This window comes from Balaenoptera physalus (genome assembly GCF_965194825.1).
Source record: "Balaenoptera physalus genome assembly, chromosome: 1".
Taxonomy (NCBI): Eukaryota; Metazoa; Chordata; class Mammalia; order Artiodactyla; family Balaenopteridae; genus Balaenoptera; species Balaenoptera physalus.
The window spans coordinates 61,483,770-61,503,440 of record NC_138882.1 but is presented as its reverse complement, the minus strand read 5'-3'; the positions used below and the strand labels follow the sequence as shown (position 1 = coordinate 61,503,440).

Here is a 19,671-nt window from a genome sequence, read left to right as displayed (position 1 = left end):
AAACATTAATTGGCTTATGAAGGATATAATATTCTTCCTAAACTATTGTAGCCTCATACTCTCTTAATAGTCCTATTAACATCTATCTATTCCCATACTAAACTGAACTATTATCAATGTCTTAATTACTTTGGTACATAACAGTAATTCTCAATCATTCAATTCCACATATGTTACTCTAAGACTAAATATATGTGTGTGTGTGTATTTCAACTGACACACAATTTGAACATATGAAGCACAAAAGATTTTTTTCACTCCCAGTTTCATCTAGAAATTCTTACCAGTTCTTAAAAGTGCATAGTCAGATATTAAAAATAAAAGCAAATAAAATTTTTTCTGTACAGCTGTCATAGCTATGCTGATTAGATATGAAGCTGACCTGCAGGATCACGGGATTAATGGCCACACCCACTTTCCACAATGGGAGGAAGGACCTTGAAATGAATTTCGGCAATTCAGCCATTCAGAGGTTTCCAGCTTCTGAAGCCAAGTAGCAGTTTTTAGCCAAATACTGAGACCAAAGTCAATCTTCAGTGTATTTACCTACCAATCTTCTTCACTTCCTCTTTTCCTTCCTGTCTTCTTCCTCTTTATCTTCCTCTTCTTTCTTCTCTGTTACTATTCTTACTTCTTTTTTTCTTTCTCTAACTTCTTCATCTTCCCTCTTCCCCTTCCTTCTTCCTTTGTCCTTTTCCTTCAGCAGAAATGATTGGAGGCAAGAGTATTCACTTTGAAGGACTCTTGGATCTTCTGGGATGGTGTCCTACATGCTAACCTCAAACTGTCTTCCAAGAAGTGAGCATGCTCCCCTAGACACAACCATGCTACATGCTGTGATGAAGATGCTGAGTTAGATATGGTCCCTGTCTTCAGTCAGGTACAGTCTGGTATGTAACAGAGAACTGAAAAAAAAAAAAAATCTAACTTTGCCTTGAGCAAGCAAAAACTTCTAATTTTTTGTAGAAATCCATCCTCTGTGTTCTCAGTTGCCCAAGATTTTCAGAAATTGCTAGCATCTGCTATAATGTTAGAGTTTAATTAAAGTATTGAAGCTTAATTAATATTCAGAATAACCCTTTAACACAGGTCTTATCACCAGGGCTTCTCAGAAGTCAAGAGAAGCCTGAGACTTTTTTCTATCAGAACAATTTTTTAAATGAAGAAATGTCAAAAATATTATAAAAACTGTAATTTATTTTAAAAGTTTATATAGGACAAACTAAAACTTTAAAGCAAAAGATATGACACAATATTACATATATATTCACAAGATAATTACAGGTTTTATTACAAAAATAGGAATTCATAATACCCTAGCTGTACCCTAAGACACAGCTGCAAATTCAATGTTTTAAGATAGAAAACGTCTTTCAGTTCTATCATTGTGAATCTCATTTGGAGACAACATCAAAAGAATAAATGTGAGGTCCTTTATGAATATGAGTCTTGGGCCAAGTGGTCTCTCTGATGGCCCTTCTGATCAAGATCTTAGAAGTCAATAGTCCTCAACACAATCCAATGCAATGTCCCCCTTTTAAGTATTTTGCAATGCTCTATTTACAGTCCTGAAGTGAAATTTATAGACAATATAACCTACATACACATATAAAAAATATATCTTAACCACTGTAGCCCCATTGTAATGTTTAGGACTTCTTTGGGTTTTTTACCTACAAATACACATCCATTGGGTTTCAAAAGTTGCATGAAATATTGGACAAATCATTGTATAGGACTTTACAGGGTATCTAATATCTAGTACTCACCAATCATGCAACAACAAAAACTGCCCCTGCAAATTTAAAAAATGTCCTAAATGGAGTGAAATCGCCCCTAATAAGAATCATTATAAAATGGTTGAAAAATCTGAGTCTTAGAGATTATAATCCAGGATTACACACTCACCCAGAAAGGGCACAGTTCAAATCCAAAGACACAGCTCATGACATCTAATCCAGTACATTTTTTTCAGAATGTCACAACTGCTCCTAATTTGGAATGCATTTCAAGGTGACATCTGACCTTATTGTGTCTGTCCAAGATCTGTTGATCTCTGAGACCCAGAAATCATGCAGCACATAGTTCCCTTCAGTACAAATAATATACAAATCATAGTCCAACTTACCAACATTGTTAAATGATATTAGTTCTGTATAACCAGCTCTTTGTGTTGATATCCAGAAGTGATGAGGAATGGTTCTAAATTCCTTTATTTGAATCATTTGTATAACCACTTCTAAATTTTCTAGGTTTATATATACCACTGCCTACTTGATATATTTTCTTGCATGTGGATAGGCATCTCAAACATGTAGTTTTAACTACTAAATTTCACTCTTCATTTTCCCCACCACCAACACACACACGTATACCCCAAATTGTTTCTTCCTCAGCCTTACTCATCCTGGTAATAAGATGTCTAAATATTCAGTTTTCAAGCCAAAAACCCAGGCATGATCCTTGATTCCTTTCTTTGTCTCAGGTATTAGTTTGCTAGGGCTGCCTAACATTTCAATTTCTATGCAGCAGCAAAGGTGATCTTTCTCAAACACAAATAGAATCTTGTCACCCCCAAGATTAAATCCTTACAATGGCGAGCCATTAAAATTAGAATAAAATTAAAGTCCCATCATGACCTACAAGATCCTGCTCTACCTTCAACCCCATTTGATACATTTCTCCGCCCTTCTGTATTCCCACCAGACTGGCTTTCTTTCAGACTAAATTCATTTCCAACTGAGAACAGTTACATTTGCTGTTGCTCTGCTTGAAATGCTTTATCTCAAGATCTCTGCATACTGGCATTTTCTTATAGTATTCAGATCTCAATTGACATAGGACAATCTCAGGAAAAAAAAAAAAAAAAAAAAGCCTTTCCTGGCCACCCAATTTACATCAGCATAACCCTCTTTCAAACCATCCTGTTTTATTTCCTTCTGGGCACTTCTTTTTTCTGAAATCATCTTATTCATTTTTTTTACTTGTTTCTTATCTATCCTCCTCTTTCTCACTCCCAGCTACAATACGAACATAAATCCCTCCTGTTTTATTCTCCTCAGTGCCTTCAATGTGTCTGGTACTAGTGAATACTCAATAAATATTTATTAAATTAGTAAATAAATTTGCATGTATATTCACTATACTTCATAAAAACATGCATTTTAATACATTCTTAATATATATTTATTCAATAAAATTCTTTAACATGTTCCTTTTAAAGTCATTTTTATTCTGTAAAATAAATAGCATTGTTCATTACTCTCAAATTGTGATATATTCATTATATAAAATGATACATCCATTGGCATTTGGGTCGTGCAATAAAAATTTACTTTTATAGGTCCTAAATAAGTATTATAGTTACCTTTTATCAAGATGACTAGTATCAAAATTAACCTATCATAACAAATCATATCAATATTAAATGTTAAACCAATTAATATTAAATCAAGAAATATTATGTTTTTTAAGCAATTCTTTCTAATATCTAATCTATTGTTCTTGAAAAGAAGTTTAAAATAAGCCAGGGGATAGATCAGGTTAAGTCAAATTTGTACTCTGTATTTGATACAGTCACATTTATAGAAGCAAATGGGAATACTTGAAGGACAAAGGAATCAGATTCTTAAAAACAAACCAGGATATTATTTATTTTCAAGCTGACTATTTGGGGGTTAATAGTAAACTAATGGAAAGAAACCCATGTTACTAATTCATAAGGCTAATCGACTTGCTGCATAAACTCCAGAGGTACATGGTTGCCCTTGTGCATTATTATTACCATTCCTATCCAGATAGCATTACCTTGTATTTTTAGGACATCACACTGTTCTACAAGTGCATTCAGATTTACTTTTATCATCCTCTTTTCATGAACAGCATGTAAGCTTACCAGGACATTCTCCATGCCTATATTGCAGATGGGGAAATAAACATGCAAAGAGGTAGTGGTAGAGCCAGGGGTCTTCCAATCCCCTGGCAGGGTGCAGGTTAATTCTCTGACAAAGCACAAGAGGAAAGCAACTATAATCTAGAAACCCAGTTCTCAGTTGACTGTTTTCTTGGGTTAAGAGAACACCATTTAACAAAGGAAGTTCTGAGTACCCTTTCTAATCTTGAGATGGTACCTACATTGCTCAAACCTTTTCTTATAGACTTCTGTACCTACTATATTCACAACTGCTTTTCACAAGACTCAGTTACCAGGCTTAGCTATGGAGGAAGCCCTGAAAATAAACAGCTTACAAACTTAGAAACACAAGTTGGTCAGAATAATTGTCCATTTCTTCTTGTCAAAAGGATTAGTTGTAATACTATACCCCACATGGAAATGTATAGCCTCCTGCTTGTGGTGTAACCATGTGGATATCTGGCAAATAGAGATTTCAACTCAAGAGAGAAAGTCCAAGGCACTCCCTGACATTGGGGAAAACTATGGAGGCAATGAGGTTTACTTTGAAGTACCAGGTTTTCCTTTCTGCTTTTGTGCTCCTTTGAATATTTGCCATGTTATTCAAATACCCACAAATACCCATTCATATTTCTCCTGCTTTCACATTAATCTCAATAAAGAATCTGTAATTCACTCTCATTAAGGATTACTGGAAACAGCTGAAAATATCACCTCTACTGGGGTGTATATTTCAACGTCTCATTTAGATGATTGGTACTTTAATTCTTGATGTGTGGGACACTAGGACCTCAACTGCAGGCTGGCGTGGAAGGGAACAAAGCCCAAAATGATGTAGGCTACAGGCTTGTGCAATTTACCTGCTCATCCTAGGGCTAGCACCACAGATATGTGGCCAGAGGTCAAAATTCCAGAGTCCAACTTGCCTTAACTAGCTGTTGATATCCAAGAGGAAGACAAGTTGGTGATTTCTTGGTCATACCAATAATGAAGACAAGGCAGTGAATTTCTAGGTGGTAGCAATAGTCAAAGTCTTACAGATGGTTCCAAAGGACACTGTGATTCTATAGTGTCCACCTATTCAAGTAAGACTCCAGCCAGAAGCAGATGACATGAAAAGATCCAGCTCCTAAATGGAAAGGAGGGAATATTGCTAAGAACCAGACAGGCTATCAGAGTCCCAATAAAGTGGCCTGGAGATCAGATTAGGGCTTCACTTCTGATTTTAAAAACAAAGAGAAAAAGTCCAGTCATAGAGAAAGGGTATGTTATTCCAGGGTTCTCAAGAAGCATATGCCAAGACAGGACTAAATGAACAAGGATTTTATCAAGAGAAAACTGTGAAAGATAACAGGGAAGAAACTGGAAGACAGGGAGAGCTGTCACACAGGGAAGCAAGTCTGGGCCAAGCAAAGGAAAGAGGGGAAGAAGGTTGGGTGAAGCATCCTAGGACGTAGATTAGCCTAAGAAAAGTTTGGCAAGGCCAGGCCATAGGAGAATTACAGATTCAAAGTTGGGTATCAGAGGAGCCCTGTGTCTACAAGGAATAGACTTGCTGAGTATCCCTGCCACACTCAGTCATTGGCTGGGAGCAGACCAATAAATATGGCCTCAGTTCCAAGGCAGCGAGCAGTGATCAGCTTGAGTCCTTGATCAGTTATGCTTCCTATAGTTGGAGATCTGTTCATTCTTGTGTCTGCCAGAAGGTGCCAGCCCTGTAGGATTTACAGAAGGTCTTGGCAAGGGACCAGGTAAAGACTTTACCAATATTAGTAAACCAAGACTCATTCTAGACCCTGCAGGTGGCCGCTGTGCACCTTCCACCTTGGTGTGAGTTGGCCCAGGGATTGGGGGCAGCAAAACCAACAGATTGAAAATTCTCTGAGTGCAGGTAAACAGGTGCCTCTGTGTAAAGGTGCAACTGGCAATTATTAATCCTCCTTTCCCAAGCTTATGTAAATTGAGGAAAGGCTGACCCAGACCCAGGGACTTCAAATAAGAAAATTATAACTTGAAATTTTTCCAGCAAGATAATGGTAAACTCTTATCTAAATTTCACTGTGTCACTTACATCCTTCCAACACTAATCCTGTCCTGTGTTTTATGTGGTTCCCCCAACCTCTCCTTTTTTTAAAAATTTGTTTGTTTTATTTATTTATTTTTGGCTGCATTGGGTCTTCGTTGCTGCGTGTGGGCTTTCTCTTGTTGTGGCGAGTGGGGTCTACTCTTCGTTGCGGTGCGCGGGCTTCTCATTGTGGTGGCTTCTCTTGTTGCGGAATACAAGCTCTAGGTGCACGGGCTTCAGTGCTTGTGGCTTGCGGGCTTTAGAGCACAGGCTTAGTAGTTGTGGCACATGGGCTTAGTTGCTCCGCGGCACATGGGATCTTCCCGGACCAGGGCTCAAATCCGTGTCCACTGCAATGGCAGGCAGATTCTTAACCACTGCACCACCAGGGAAGCCCATCCCCAACCTCTTCTTAATTAGTAGTCTTCTGGCAGAACACTAAATACTATTAGTTGCAACACTATTAGCTGCCCCAGCTAATAGTGGAAGCAACATAATCTGCTTATTTCTCATACTGTTACTCTACTGTAAATAGTATTCCAATGCCAGTGTTTTCAACTCCAAAATAATTATCATATTTTCTAGTCCAAAGGTTTTAATAAAAATGATAATAGTAAGAAACAAATAGAATTTATGCTTTCCACCAATAATTATTGAGTACTTATAATGTGCAAGGGCTATTCTAAGCCCTGGGGACTCAACAGTAAATTAGATAGAAATTATCTCTACTCTTAAGAAGATTACATTCTATTGGAGGAAAACAGTCAATAAACAAATATACAAATTAATAAAAATAAAATATCTTGTATCTATATGAGATGATGGATGTTAACTAAACTTATTGTGATAATCATTTCACAATATTTGTAAGTCAAATCATTATGCTGTACATCTTGAACTTATATAATACTGTATGTCAATTATATCCCAATAAGACTAGGAAGAAATCCAAAAAAAAATTCACGTCATAGAATAATAGAAAATAGAGAATAAAGCCCTAAAAAGTCATCTAGTCCAGTCCTCTAGCTTCAGACCAAAGTGACCCCCAAATTATGGAAGGTTGGTGGTTACCAACCCCAACCCCATTTGAATCCCAGGTGTGTCTTTTTTTAAGCTACTGCAACTATATTCTTAAAGCATATCCACCCAAGACCTGATGGATTTCTAGTCAATTTTTTGGTACTCTGAAGTCCCAGTTTCCCCAGTAATATCTCTGTAGAGATTCATTTCAGTGTGGAAACTCAGCTGCAAATACATCTATTTTCTCCCAGTAGAATCACAGTCTGACTCAACAGAATGCACCTTTTTGGGCATCTTCACTGCTTATTCCCACCCCACGTTTGCCTTTACCTACTCATTTTCTCATTTACTCCCTCTCTTATATTCGCCCCTCCCCTCCACCTTGCGCGCGGACTCACGCTCATGCCACCAGTTACACAGACTCAAAATTTCACCTCATTTTCCTCTTCTTCCTAGAATTCCCATCTGCAATGTAAGAACAGATCTTATAAAGTCCACCTTCTATGTGTCTTTTACCTGTCCCCACCTTCTTAATTGTATTTTAATTGTGGAGCACTTGTAGGCTCACAGCAAAATGGAGAAAAATGCACAGAAATTTCCGATATATTCCCTATCCCCACACATACATAACCTTCCCATTATCAACATCCCTGACCAGAGTGGTACATTTATTACAATCGATGGACCTACACTGACATATCATCACCCAAGATCCATAATTTACATTATGGTTAATTCTTGGTATTGTACATTCTGTGGGTTTGGGCAAATGTATAATGACATGTATCCACCATTATAGTATCATACAGAATAGTTTCACTGCCCTAAAATTCCTCTGTGTTCTGCCTATTCCTCCCACTCTCCCTATAACCCTTAGCAACCACTGATCTTTTTACTGTCTATATAGTTTTGCCTTTTCCAGAGTGTCATATATAGTTGGAATCTTATAGTATGTAACCTTTTCAGACTGGCTTCTTTCCTTTAAGATTCCTCCATGTCTTTTCATAGCTTGACAGCTCATTTCTTTTTAGCACTGAATAATATTCCATTATCTGGATGTACCATTGTTTATTTATACATTCACCTACTGAAGAACATCTTGGGTGCCTCCAAATTTGGGCAATTATGAATAAAGCTGCTATAAACATCCATTTGCATGTTTATGTGTGGACATAAGTTTTCAATTCCTTTGGGTAAATGCCAAGAAGCACGATTGCTGGATCGTATGATAAGTATGTTTAGCTTTGGAAGAAACTGCCAAATTGTCTTCCAAAGTAGGTACACCATTTTGCATTCCTCTCCTTACCTTTTAACTCCTACTGCCAACAAGCTATATCCAACGACTGTTATTTCCTAAACTATTGAAATGGACCTCTAACTGGCCAGCTAGACTAGTTTCCCTGTCACAGTATATACCCTGTACACCACTGCCAGGTTACCTTCCTGGGATGAGCCCATAAACACATTACTCCTACTCAAAATCCTTCACCACTTCTTCCTTCCTCCATTTTAATCACATGCAGGGTGCCTCCCAATATAGCTCAACCTGTTTTTCTAGTCTTACTTGCAACCATGTTCCAAATTAACTAGATTATTTACAGTTTGATCTCCGAATAGACCCATCTTCATGCCTATAGCTATAGTTATTTTCCTGCTTGGAGTCTAAGCATCTTTCAAACCCGTCTTAAATCTAAACTCTTTCCTCCTGGGTCAGACTTTGTACCTGCTGAGGTTAACTCTGATTATGAGTCTAACGACAACAAAGAAAGGGTAGATTGGGGTAGATCTTGAAGAGAATAGTCATCCTGTTGCAAAGTTATTACAGCATCTTTAAGCATCCTCAGATATGGGAGGTAGGCTGCTTCCACCATAAGAGAGGCTTAGAGTGACTCAAAAGTTCAAGACTCTCAGGTTTATTGAAAGACTTGATGAGGCTGGGGATTCCACTTATGTTATAATTCTGAAACCTGCAAAAGTTAAATTTGTTCTGAGTTTCAACAAGGTTAGCCCCGAAGAATAAGAAATTCTTTTAGGGTCACCACAGAAGCTCTGCCTCTCTAACCATGCATTGAGCTGAGAGTCTAAAGACCCGAGCCTGTCATTTTCTTTCTTAAGTACTTCAGTTTGCTCAGAATAGCCATCCCTCCCCCTGACCTTTCGGTCATCTTTGTTACCACACAGGTAAGTGCAACAGCCACTTGTTCCTCCAAGGCACTTGCTTTAGTACGTACTTCCCCACAATCAAACATAGATGATAATACGGTTAGTTGTGATACCACCATTTTCCATGGATCACTGCATCCCAATTCACAATTGTCAAGGGGTTCAGCACTGCATTCAAGTTCAGGGACATGACCAAACCAACTCCCAAATCTCATTTTTGGGTGTCCATTTCCTTGGACCATTCCTGGCACCAAATTTTGTATCAGTCAGTATCCAGTCAGGAGATAGAAACCTCACCACTTATTTTAACATAAAGAATATAATATTAAAAATTGTTGGTGAGATATCAGAAACCCTAAAGGACAAAAAGAGAACACAGAATATCAGAGAGGTAGCAATTGCTGAAGGAGCTACCACCTCCAGGCCTGAAGAGACAAAGGGGAGAGACTGGGATTATTGGAATTGAGAAGCTTAGAGGGAACTTGCAGAGCTGAGATGGTACCTCTGAGGAGGCTGCCAGCTGGCTGCTGTTGGTCTCTTTGAAGCAGCATAAATAAATTGGTTCTAGGAGTGTTGGAACAACTGTAACCCGGAACTAGCTATGGCACCAGCATTGCTGCCAGGGGGAAGACATAATGCTGCAGCAGTGCTGACAGGAACAGGAAGCAAACAGAAAGGAGCAAGTCCCTTCTTTTCCAGGTTCTAGAATCCCCCCCCCAAACAAGGAGCCAGCTGGCAAAGAAGAATGATGTTTGCGGAGTCCCAGGCCCAGCTTCATAAAGCAGAGCACGAAAGAACAGGTTTGATGAAAAGACAACCTACTGAATGGGAAAAAATGTTTGCAAATGATATGACTAGTAAGGGATTAATATCCAATATATATAAACAGTTCATACAACTCAACATCAAAAAAACAAACAACCTGATTAAAAAATGGGCAGAAGAACTGAATAGACATTTTTCCAAAGGGGAAATGCAGATGGCCAACAGACACATGAAAAGATTCTCAACATTGCTAATCATCAGGGAAATGCAAATCAAAACTACAATGAGATATCACCTCACATCTGTCAGAATGGCTATCATCAAAAAGAACACAAATAGCAAATGTTAACGGGGATACAGAGAAAAGGGAACCCTCATACACTGTTGGTGGGAATGTACATTGTTGCAACCACTGTGAAAAACAGTATGGAGGCTTCTCAAAAAACTAAAAATAGAACTACCATATGACCAAGCAATTCCACTCCTGGATATATACCCCAAAAAAACAAAAACACTAATTCAAAAAGATACATGCACCCCAATATTCATAGCCAAATTATTTATAATTGACAAGACATGGAAGCAACCTAAATGTCCATCAACAGATGAATGGATAAAGAAGCTGTGATAAATATATAATGGGATACTACTCAGTCATAAAAAAGGACAAAATTTTACCATTTGCAACAACATGGATAGAGGACATTATGCTAAGTGAAACAAGTCATACAGAGAAAGATAAGTACTGTATGATATCGCTTATATGTGGAATCTAAAAAATACAACTACTAGTGAATATAACATAAAAGAAGCAGACTCACAGATATAGGGAACATACTAGTGGTTACCAGTGAGGGGGAGGGGCAATATAGTGGTGGGGGAGTGAGAGGTACAGACTATTGCGTGTAAGATAGGCTCAAGGATGTATTGTACAACATGGAGAATATAGCCAATATTTTTTAATAACTGTAAATGGAAAGTAAGATTTGAAAATTGTACAAAAATTTAAAATAATAAAATTTTTTAAAAAGAACCTGTTTGAGGTCAAGAGAAAGTAATAATCAATCAGCCAGCATTCTTTAAACACATCTCAAATACCACTTCCTCCATAAAGGCTCTCTAAATTTACCACTATATAAATGTGTGTTCTCTCTCATTTGAATCCATATAGTAACTTGGTTTCCTTTTGGTGTCACTTATATTTTTCCCTGCACTAGAGTTATGCCTGCACTTGTCTTCATCTCTCCCCTCTCCACCGTCCTTCTCCTCCATACACAAACACACACATGTTAGAAGATCAGTGAATGCTGGAACAGTAACCATTTCTCTCCACATCCCCTGTGACTTCTCAATAACTAGTTGTGTTTATTCACTGCTGAATCCCCAGTGCCTACAACTGGACCTGGCACGTAGTAGGTATACATATTTTAATGAAAGACTAAGTAAGTTAGTAAATGAATTTAACTGAATTGAATATCAGTCTAGGGAAATCAGACTTGGATAACACTAGGGGGTTTTGAATATAGGAACGCCTTGGTTAAACAGTATGTCACTTGAGGAAATAAAAGAAAATGTCTTCTTTGTGGAGTGATTGGCCTAATTTCAAACTTAGGAAACTTCTCAGCATCTAATTCATTGCATTCCCCCACTTCTCCCCCTGACCATGTCAGAAGGGAGATGTACGCCAAAATCTCACGGACTTAAGTGGATCCAAATCCTGAAGCCAATTTCATATAACAAAATAAATAGAGAGAATGTATTTTGCAACCAGTACAAAAAACAAACAAACAAATGCATCTGGCATAGACTTGTCTGAAAAGTTAAGCATAGAATATTACATTCAAAACCAAAGAAGAATGGCTCCAAGCATTCCTGTGGAAAGAGATGAAGTCTGTTCCAAATCCCATGATACCAAAGAGTACTTCTGGCAGATGAATTTAATCACTGTTCTGTGTTACTAATAAGAAAACGCTTAGAAAGGGGTCATCGAGTTAAATCAACATTTACTTATAGATCTCCTACTGAATACCCAACCCTCTACTGGGTGTTGAGGAAGATAAAATTTTAAGTACACGTGATGGTCCATGATAAGAAATATGAAATCTGTCTAATAGAGATAAGAATTAACACTCATGAGACAATGAGCACACAACCCCAGAAGTCTACAACGTTACATAGTGTGGGATGTCGTATTTGATTTATGGGAACTCAGCAGCAAAGTGTTCAGGTGCTAGGAAGCCTTCTTGAGGAGAGTAAAGTTTGTTCAGGGTTTCGAGATGCATAGGACTTGTACAGACCAAATGGAAGTGGAAGAGTTCCCCCACTCCTGATTTCAGAAGCCTGTGCCAGGAAGGAGCATGATCACAGACAAAGAGATGAGAAGGAGTGGGGTGTGTGTGATGGACATTAAGGGTGCCAGACATCCTAGCAGACAGGGTATGTGCAGGGAAATGGTGGGATGAGTAAAGCAAGGCAGAGCATGCGTGCCAGCAGGAAGTAACCATCAACTCCTAAGGAGGAACACGACATAATGGGTGGTTTAGGAAGATTAATTTCCTGAAGTCATTTGAGGTCCCAACTTCAGAAGAATGGCCTCTGAGAAAGAGCAAAAGAAATCACTTTGCTGTAAAGATTGGCACAACATTGTAAATCAACTATACTTCAATTAAAAAAAAATTTTTTTAAAAAAGAAAGAAAGGAAGGAAGAAAAAGAAAAAAAGAAAGAAAGAAAGAAAGAGAAAGAAAGAAAGAAAAAAGAAAGAGAAAGAAGGAAAGAAAGAAAGAAGAGAGAGGGAGGGAGGGAGGAAGGAAGGGAGGAAAGAAAGACTGCTAACAGCAGAAGAACTCCACAAAAAGAATGGAGTTGAGCCTAAGTTCATTCAACAGGGCAGGGTGGTGCCAAGATGAGGTCATCACTGAAGAAAGGAACAGGAATCCTGCCATTCTGGCCCTTCAGCCTTCCTGACTGAACACTTTTCCTCCAAGTGACCCAGGGCCTCCTCTTGGCTAACCTGAGGGTTCAACTTCAAGGTGATGCACCATAATATCTTGTTATTGAAGAAAACTTCCAGGAAAGAGAAGCTTAAACTTTTTCCCTGTCTTCCTCTTCTATCCCTGGGGTAAGCCAAGCAGAGCTAGGCATCGGCCCAGGCAAGGGAGTAAGGGAATATCTCTGTGATCAGAGCGGACCCGGAGATGCGATGGAATGAATCCCAGGGGTCTAGAATCACAGTAAAGCAAGGCCTCTGGCTACAGTTATGGGTCCCTCAAGACTCCCTTAGGTTCAACAAAATACAATAATGAGAATTACAAGATATAAAGTAAGCTGGACAATCTCCCCAAACCCTCACATGTTCTGCAATAATCGGCTTGTCTGTCAAGCATCAGCACTTCTCACATCTTATACAAGATTGACAGTAAATTTTCTCATTCCCCCCCACCCTCCAAAAATTCTAGTCTCCTGCCCAGAGAAGCCAGACAACAGGCAGCCTGTTCAAAACACTTCTGCTCTGTTTGGTATTCAAACTGTGAACCACATATGGAATTTGAAAAGTGGAGTACTGAAGTCTATAAAGGTTTAAGACTAATTCTTACTTATACAGATGTTTCAGCTTATGCTTCAGAGGCCCCAAAACAATAGAGGTCTCTCCCCAATAGTTCCCTTGACCCAGAAGAGTGGATCCTATTCTGGAAGACACTTCCTCAGCAGCCACTCCTCACACTGGGGTCCCATCGTGCCTCTAGGCAGCCCTATTGGACAGGATCTAATATGACCCCATGTTAGCTCACCTTGGGTGGCTCACATCTGGCCCTCAGGAAACCCTTACACATGCTTTGTCTCAACAGCTCTGGGAGTGCAGGCCAAACCCAGCACAGCAGCAACTGTCCTTCATAGCTAGCCAGTCAGAATCTCATCCTCTAGATTTCCCAGGTAGGAAGAAGGTAGACAAAGTCCCCTCAAGCCTCCAATGTCTCTCCAAGTGGTCAGATGGAGCCCCTCCTATGCTTGTGGCAAGAAGCAAGTCTTCTGATCCAGTCTCTTTATGGGATGGAAAGGAACACACAGCACGCCAACAGCTCTTTCCAAAGAGATTCATTTCAAGATTCTACCTCAAGCTTCACTTTCTTTGTTTGTTTGTTTTGTTTTTATTTTTATTAAAGTATACTTAATTTACAATGCTGTGTCAGTTGCAAGTGTACAGCAAAGTGACCCAGCCATGTACACACATACGTATATTCCCTTTCAGGCTCCCCCTTGCTGCATAGGAGGTGCCTGCTTTCTGCCTATTTTGTATATAGCAGTGTGTATATGTTAACCCCAAACTCCTAATTTATCTCTCCCCCCACCCCGTTATCCCCTTTGGTAACTATAAGTTTGTTTTGTATGTCTGTAAGTCTATTTCTGTTTTGTAAATAAGTTCATTTGTATCATTTTTTTAGATTCCACATATAAGCGATACCATATGATATTTGTCTTTTTCTGTTTGACTTCCTTCATTTAGTATGATAATCTCTAGGTCCATCCATGTGACTGCAAGTGGCATTATTTCATTCTTATTTAAGGCTCAGTAGTATCCCATTGTATATACATATACCACATCTTCTTTATCCATTCATGTGTTGATGGACATTTAGGCTGCTTCCATGTCCTGGTTATTGTAAATAGTGCTGCTATGAACACTGGGGTGCATGTATCTTTTCAAATTAGAGTTTTTCTCCAGATATATGCCCAGGAGTGGGACTGCAGGATCATATATTAACTCTATTTTTACTTTTCTAAAGAAATCTCCATACTGTTCTCCATAGAGCCTACACCAATTTACATCCCCACCAACAGTGTAGGAGGGTTCCCTTTTCTCCATACCCTCTCCATCAAGCTCTGCTTTCTTGATGCTCTTATACTTTCAGTTGCATCAGCTGAAACTTCCAATTTAACTTGGCTCTTAGCAGCCAAATTAAATCAACTTTTGTACATCAGGGTCACATAGGTTAAGGAAGATCCTCTTAAGCAGTTTAAATATATTTGTGTTGTCTTTAGCTTATATTTTCTATCTCTGAAAAGGTTTAGTAGGATTTATTCACAGATAAATTAAGAGATTCACAGAATGTCAGAAGGACTTTAGTAATAGTTCAATTTGCTCATTTTACAGAGGGGAGATCTGAAGTCTTGCAAGAATTATCACAAAATATACAACCAAAGGGGTTAATCACTGAGTATTTACTATATTGATATTAGAGAAGAATATGAATATGTTTAGGTGTTCTAGGAATGCAGGACTGGCTTCCATTTCATACCACATAACTCACTGTGCTAGACACTGCTTAGTGACGCTTGGCATATTGACCCTCCCCCAGTGGGCTCCCTCCTGCATCCCAAAGACTGGAAGGCTCAAAACTACATTTCTAAGACTTCCCTGCAGTTAGAGCTTGGATGCAACTTAGGTTTTTCCATCAAGATAGACATCTGTGCTTGGAAGGCGAAGGGAAGCAGAGGCTAAATTTATGTGATGTGTTTATGGGCAAACATGTTCCAACAGATGTGTTTATATCAGCCAAACTCCATACCTCACCCTGTGGAGGCATCTGTGGTGGCAGCAGGAGTTTCCTGCCCTTTGGGTGGATGCTCTAGTGGTCTGACCTTATAAGGCTCATGGCAGCCTCCTGGTTTCTGTTCCTCCAGCCCTTCCATCTATTGCAAGCACCTAATTCCCTGTGCTATATCCCTTTCATTGTGAAATAGAATGTTTTCTGCTTCCTGTACTAAATCATGAGTGATATGCATATAAGCCATAAACATAAAATCTTAAAGACGGAAGGACCTTCTTTGAGGCATCAACTCTATAATCAGTCAGCAAATCCCCAAATATCTACTTCCTAAATATCTCTTATGTCCAGTCTCTATGCTCCTTTCCCCTGACATTGCTCTAATTTAGGTCCTCCACATCTCTGCCTAGACTATTGAAATAACCTCCTGACTACTTGATTGTAGTCACTGCCCATTCTAGTTTCCATGTGAATCGGATCTTTTCTGATCTTATCACTTCCTTGTTCAAAATTCTTGAATGGATCACCATAACCTAGAGGATGGTATCCAAACGCTTGAGTGTGGCACTTCAATACCCTTCATAATCTGGGCCCTGCCTGTTTAATTCATCTGCTATTCCCGACACCCTATGGTTCAGCAACACTGAACTAATTGCAGCTCACTCTATCATGTTCTCTTACTTTTTTGTGTATTTGCACATATTTTTCTCTGTGGCTGTTGTATGTTCCTTGCCCATCATCTACCCAGCAAGCATCTATTCTTCCTTCAAGACTCAGCTCTCTTCTTACTTCCTCTTGAAGTCTCTCTCATTCTTCTCCCAGGTGGACCTAGATGTTCTGGCCTGAGTGCCAGCACTCCAGTGAATTACACTTCCATTGTGATTTTGATCATCTCTCTCCATTAGACTGCATGTTTCTAGATGGAAATACTGTGTCTTTGCATCTTTGAACCCCCAACAGACTGCTATAAGGCATGACATATGGTAGGTACTCAGAGAAGTGGAAGGAAGGGAGGGAGGGAAGAACAGGAAGAAGAAGGTATACAGAAGCAGGAAGGGTGGGTACAGAAATGAGACAGAACCAGAGACAAAATTAAGTGACTTTGCAATTCTGTCCTTTGAGTTCACTACTTTTACAAACATTATCATCTCCAAGAGTTAGCTCACCTCCTCAAATCAGGCCCTCCTAAATTTCCAGAAAATTAAGCTGTTTTTTTTTCACTGTTGGCACAACAAAACCTTTCATTATAGTCCAGGTGCATAGCCTTTGTTTATATAGTCTATACTTCTAAAGCAAAAAGAAATAGAAGAACCATTGTTCCTCTGATCTCCCAGGGGTTTCACTTTACAGCTTTACTGACCATATCAGTTATTGTTTTAATTTTTGGAACCAGGACCAGTGATCTCATTGTTTCCCTTACCCCGTTCCTTTCTTCCTCTGTTCCCCACTCCCCCTCCCCATTCTCCTATCCCTACCACACTTAGCCCTTCTCTTCCAGGTTGTACCAGGGCTCTACATCATGAAAAATACAAGGAAAAAGGACTTTTTACTTTAAGAAAAATAACTTCTCCCCCTTTCCCAATTTTTACATCAAAAGACATTATTAAAAGCCATCTCTTCTACGTTTTGAGAACTGCAAGTTCTCTAGGGAAAGAAGGTGGTTGTTTAAGAGTAAGTCCCCTTAAAGCCAAACATTCAAGATAAGTAGGGGTGATTTGGTACAGTGGATTTTATGTAGAAGGCTTGAGTTCTTGTTCCAACTCTTTTACTTGTTAGCTCTGAGACCCTGAAGACGTAATTTCTAAACTTCTTGGAGTGACAATTGTTTCATTTGCAATTGAGAGGATTAGGTTGATGATTTCCAAGGTCCTTCCTGCTCTGGGGTTCACTGGCTCTGCTATTTTTGGCATCTTGAATAATCAGAAGAAACCAGATTTAGTGTCTTACTAGAGCAAAAGTGGTAAACATAATGAGCATAAACTCTTAACATGCATCTATGTCTTCTTGTGTTAAGGTGAGGATCCTGACATATACGCCTCGCCTGGTTATTTCTACTCAAAAATTTTAAGCATTCAGGGAAACTCTTCTGAAAAAGCTCCTCTAGATCCTCCTGCAGATGACCGTGGTGAAGGGATTGGCCATCGTCGGTGCTGGTATCAGTGGCTTGGCCTCCATATGGTGTTGTCTGGAAGAGGAGCTAGAGCCCACCTGCTCTGCAAGGAGCAATGATGTTGGAGGCCTGTGGCAATTCTCGGTGAGTAGGACAATAGAAGGTAGATGGGACCTACTGTACATCATAGGGAACTCTGCTCAATATTCTGTATTGACCTAACTGGGAAAAGAATTTGAAAAAGAATAGATACTTGTGTATGTATAACTGAATCACTTTGCTGTACACCTGAAACTAACACAACGTTGCTAATCAACTGCACTCCAGTACAAAATAAAATTTTTTTAAAAAGAGAAGAAAAAAATAGAAGGGTTACACTGCAAATCAATCTTGATCAGTTCCCATTCAGACTTGGGAGGTAGGTCACAATGACCTACTTCATTTTCAGATCTGGAAAATAAAATCTTATCTCTCCCATCCTACTAAAGTCCTATCACTTAAAACTATTTCACACCAGCAAGGCTTATCCTGGAGAGAACTTTCCAACTCATTAAACATTGTCACCTATGTGGCACAGCCCAAATCTCTAGGCAGTAAAGGGGTCAATAATTAACAGAAAAACCATACCACTGCCTCCCCATGTAACTGAAAGATTCTATTCCTATTGCTCTTAAATCCTGAGAACATGGGTGTGCTGGTGCGGGGCAGGGGGATGTAAAAAAGAAAAACCTAGACTGGGGTCAGAGGTCTCAACTCGGAATTTTTAAGCAAATAGATTTCAGGAAAGTCACTTTTTCCTTTCTGGACTTCAAATGCTCATTAGTCAAATGCAGAAGTTGGAAATTAAGTTACCTCTAATCTGCCTCCCAATTCCAATAGGATATGATTTTATAATTAACTCATGTCTATTGGGTACACATTATGTTATTATAAATGATGATTGTACGTGTGGTGTGTGTGGTTAGTAAATACGCTGTCAGGCCAAATCCAGAGAGAAAAATGATTATCTCTGCCATTCAGGCTCATTGCTGGAGAAAAAATATAATCAGGAAATATTCATTATAAACACAATTTTTACATTTCAAAAGCCAGGTTTGGGGCAACTTCCAGCTTTTCTGTCCTGAAGTTCCCAGCAATTAGGATTGGATGTAGATGATACCTATTTGGCTTGAAGACATTATATCCACATGATTTATATTGTAACCACAGTCAGTCCTCATATCTGTCACTGCCCAACCTGCAACAACAGGTTGCTCTGGGGGTCATAAAACTCTGAAAATATTACATGAGATATAGATCATTAATTAGTATTTTTCATTAGGAATAATCAAGAGCTATTTTTTATTAATTCAATTTTTTAATTTACATTTGTTCAGGGAGATACCACCAGCTTAGCCTAAATCAAGAAATTGTTGTTTATTATCTTATTAGCAACAATTAAATGCTGCTTGAGCATCTATTTTTACAGTTTTGTACTAAGTCCTGGGATGACAAATATGTGACATAATCACCATACATAAATGATTTCTACTTCATTTGGTGTAGCAAGTCTTAATATAGGTCCACAATCCTTGACAGAAAATGATCAAAAACTCATTTAGTAGCAAAACCTGCCCTGAAGTCATATGGTCAAGAAACATGATTGAATTGCACCAGATCTCACTAGGACTATTATGGATAAAAACCCCAAAATCTAAAAATTCTAAAACATATCTGGTCCTAACAGTTCAAACAAGAGATTATAGAACTTTACAACAAGACAGCTCTTGGTGACTTTGAACTAAATAAACAAGTGCCTTGAGATTTAGATGAGGCTGGACTACTAGAATATTAGCAAGTCAAAAGAAACTTCCTACAGGGATAGCACTTAGCTGAGACTTGAAAGATGTTCTTGGACAAGAAAAGTAGAGAACCATTATGTGACACAGCTCCAGAGAGTGGCATTCTCAACAGGGCAGAACACAACAGTGTGCCAGTATCAGGTGGGAAAAAGGGGCTGCTGGTCACCCTTCTAGATAGGGGTGACCAGCAATCCATGAAAGGCACAGAAGAAGGCAATGAACATGGTGTATCCAGGAATCTGTGAGTCAA

The 19,671-nt window shown here is 38.9% G+C and overlaps 1 protein-coding gene across 1 annotated transcript in view; it reads left to right on the top strand.

The window, feature by feature from the left end:
* The first annotated feature begins 46 nt into the window (after window positions 1-46).
* Window positions 47-19,671, top strand: part of LOC309652925 (putative dimethylaniline monooxygenase [N-oxide-forming] 6) — a 40,634-nt gene continuing 21,009 nt past the window's right edge. Inside the window, 1 exon segment of the mRNA XM_082447254.1 lies at window positions 47-17,787. Within this exon segment, the coding sequence (XP_082303380.1) occupies window positions 17,587-17,787 (201 nt within the window). The 5' untranslated portion in view covers window positions 47-17,586.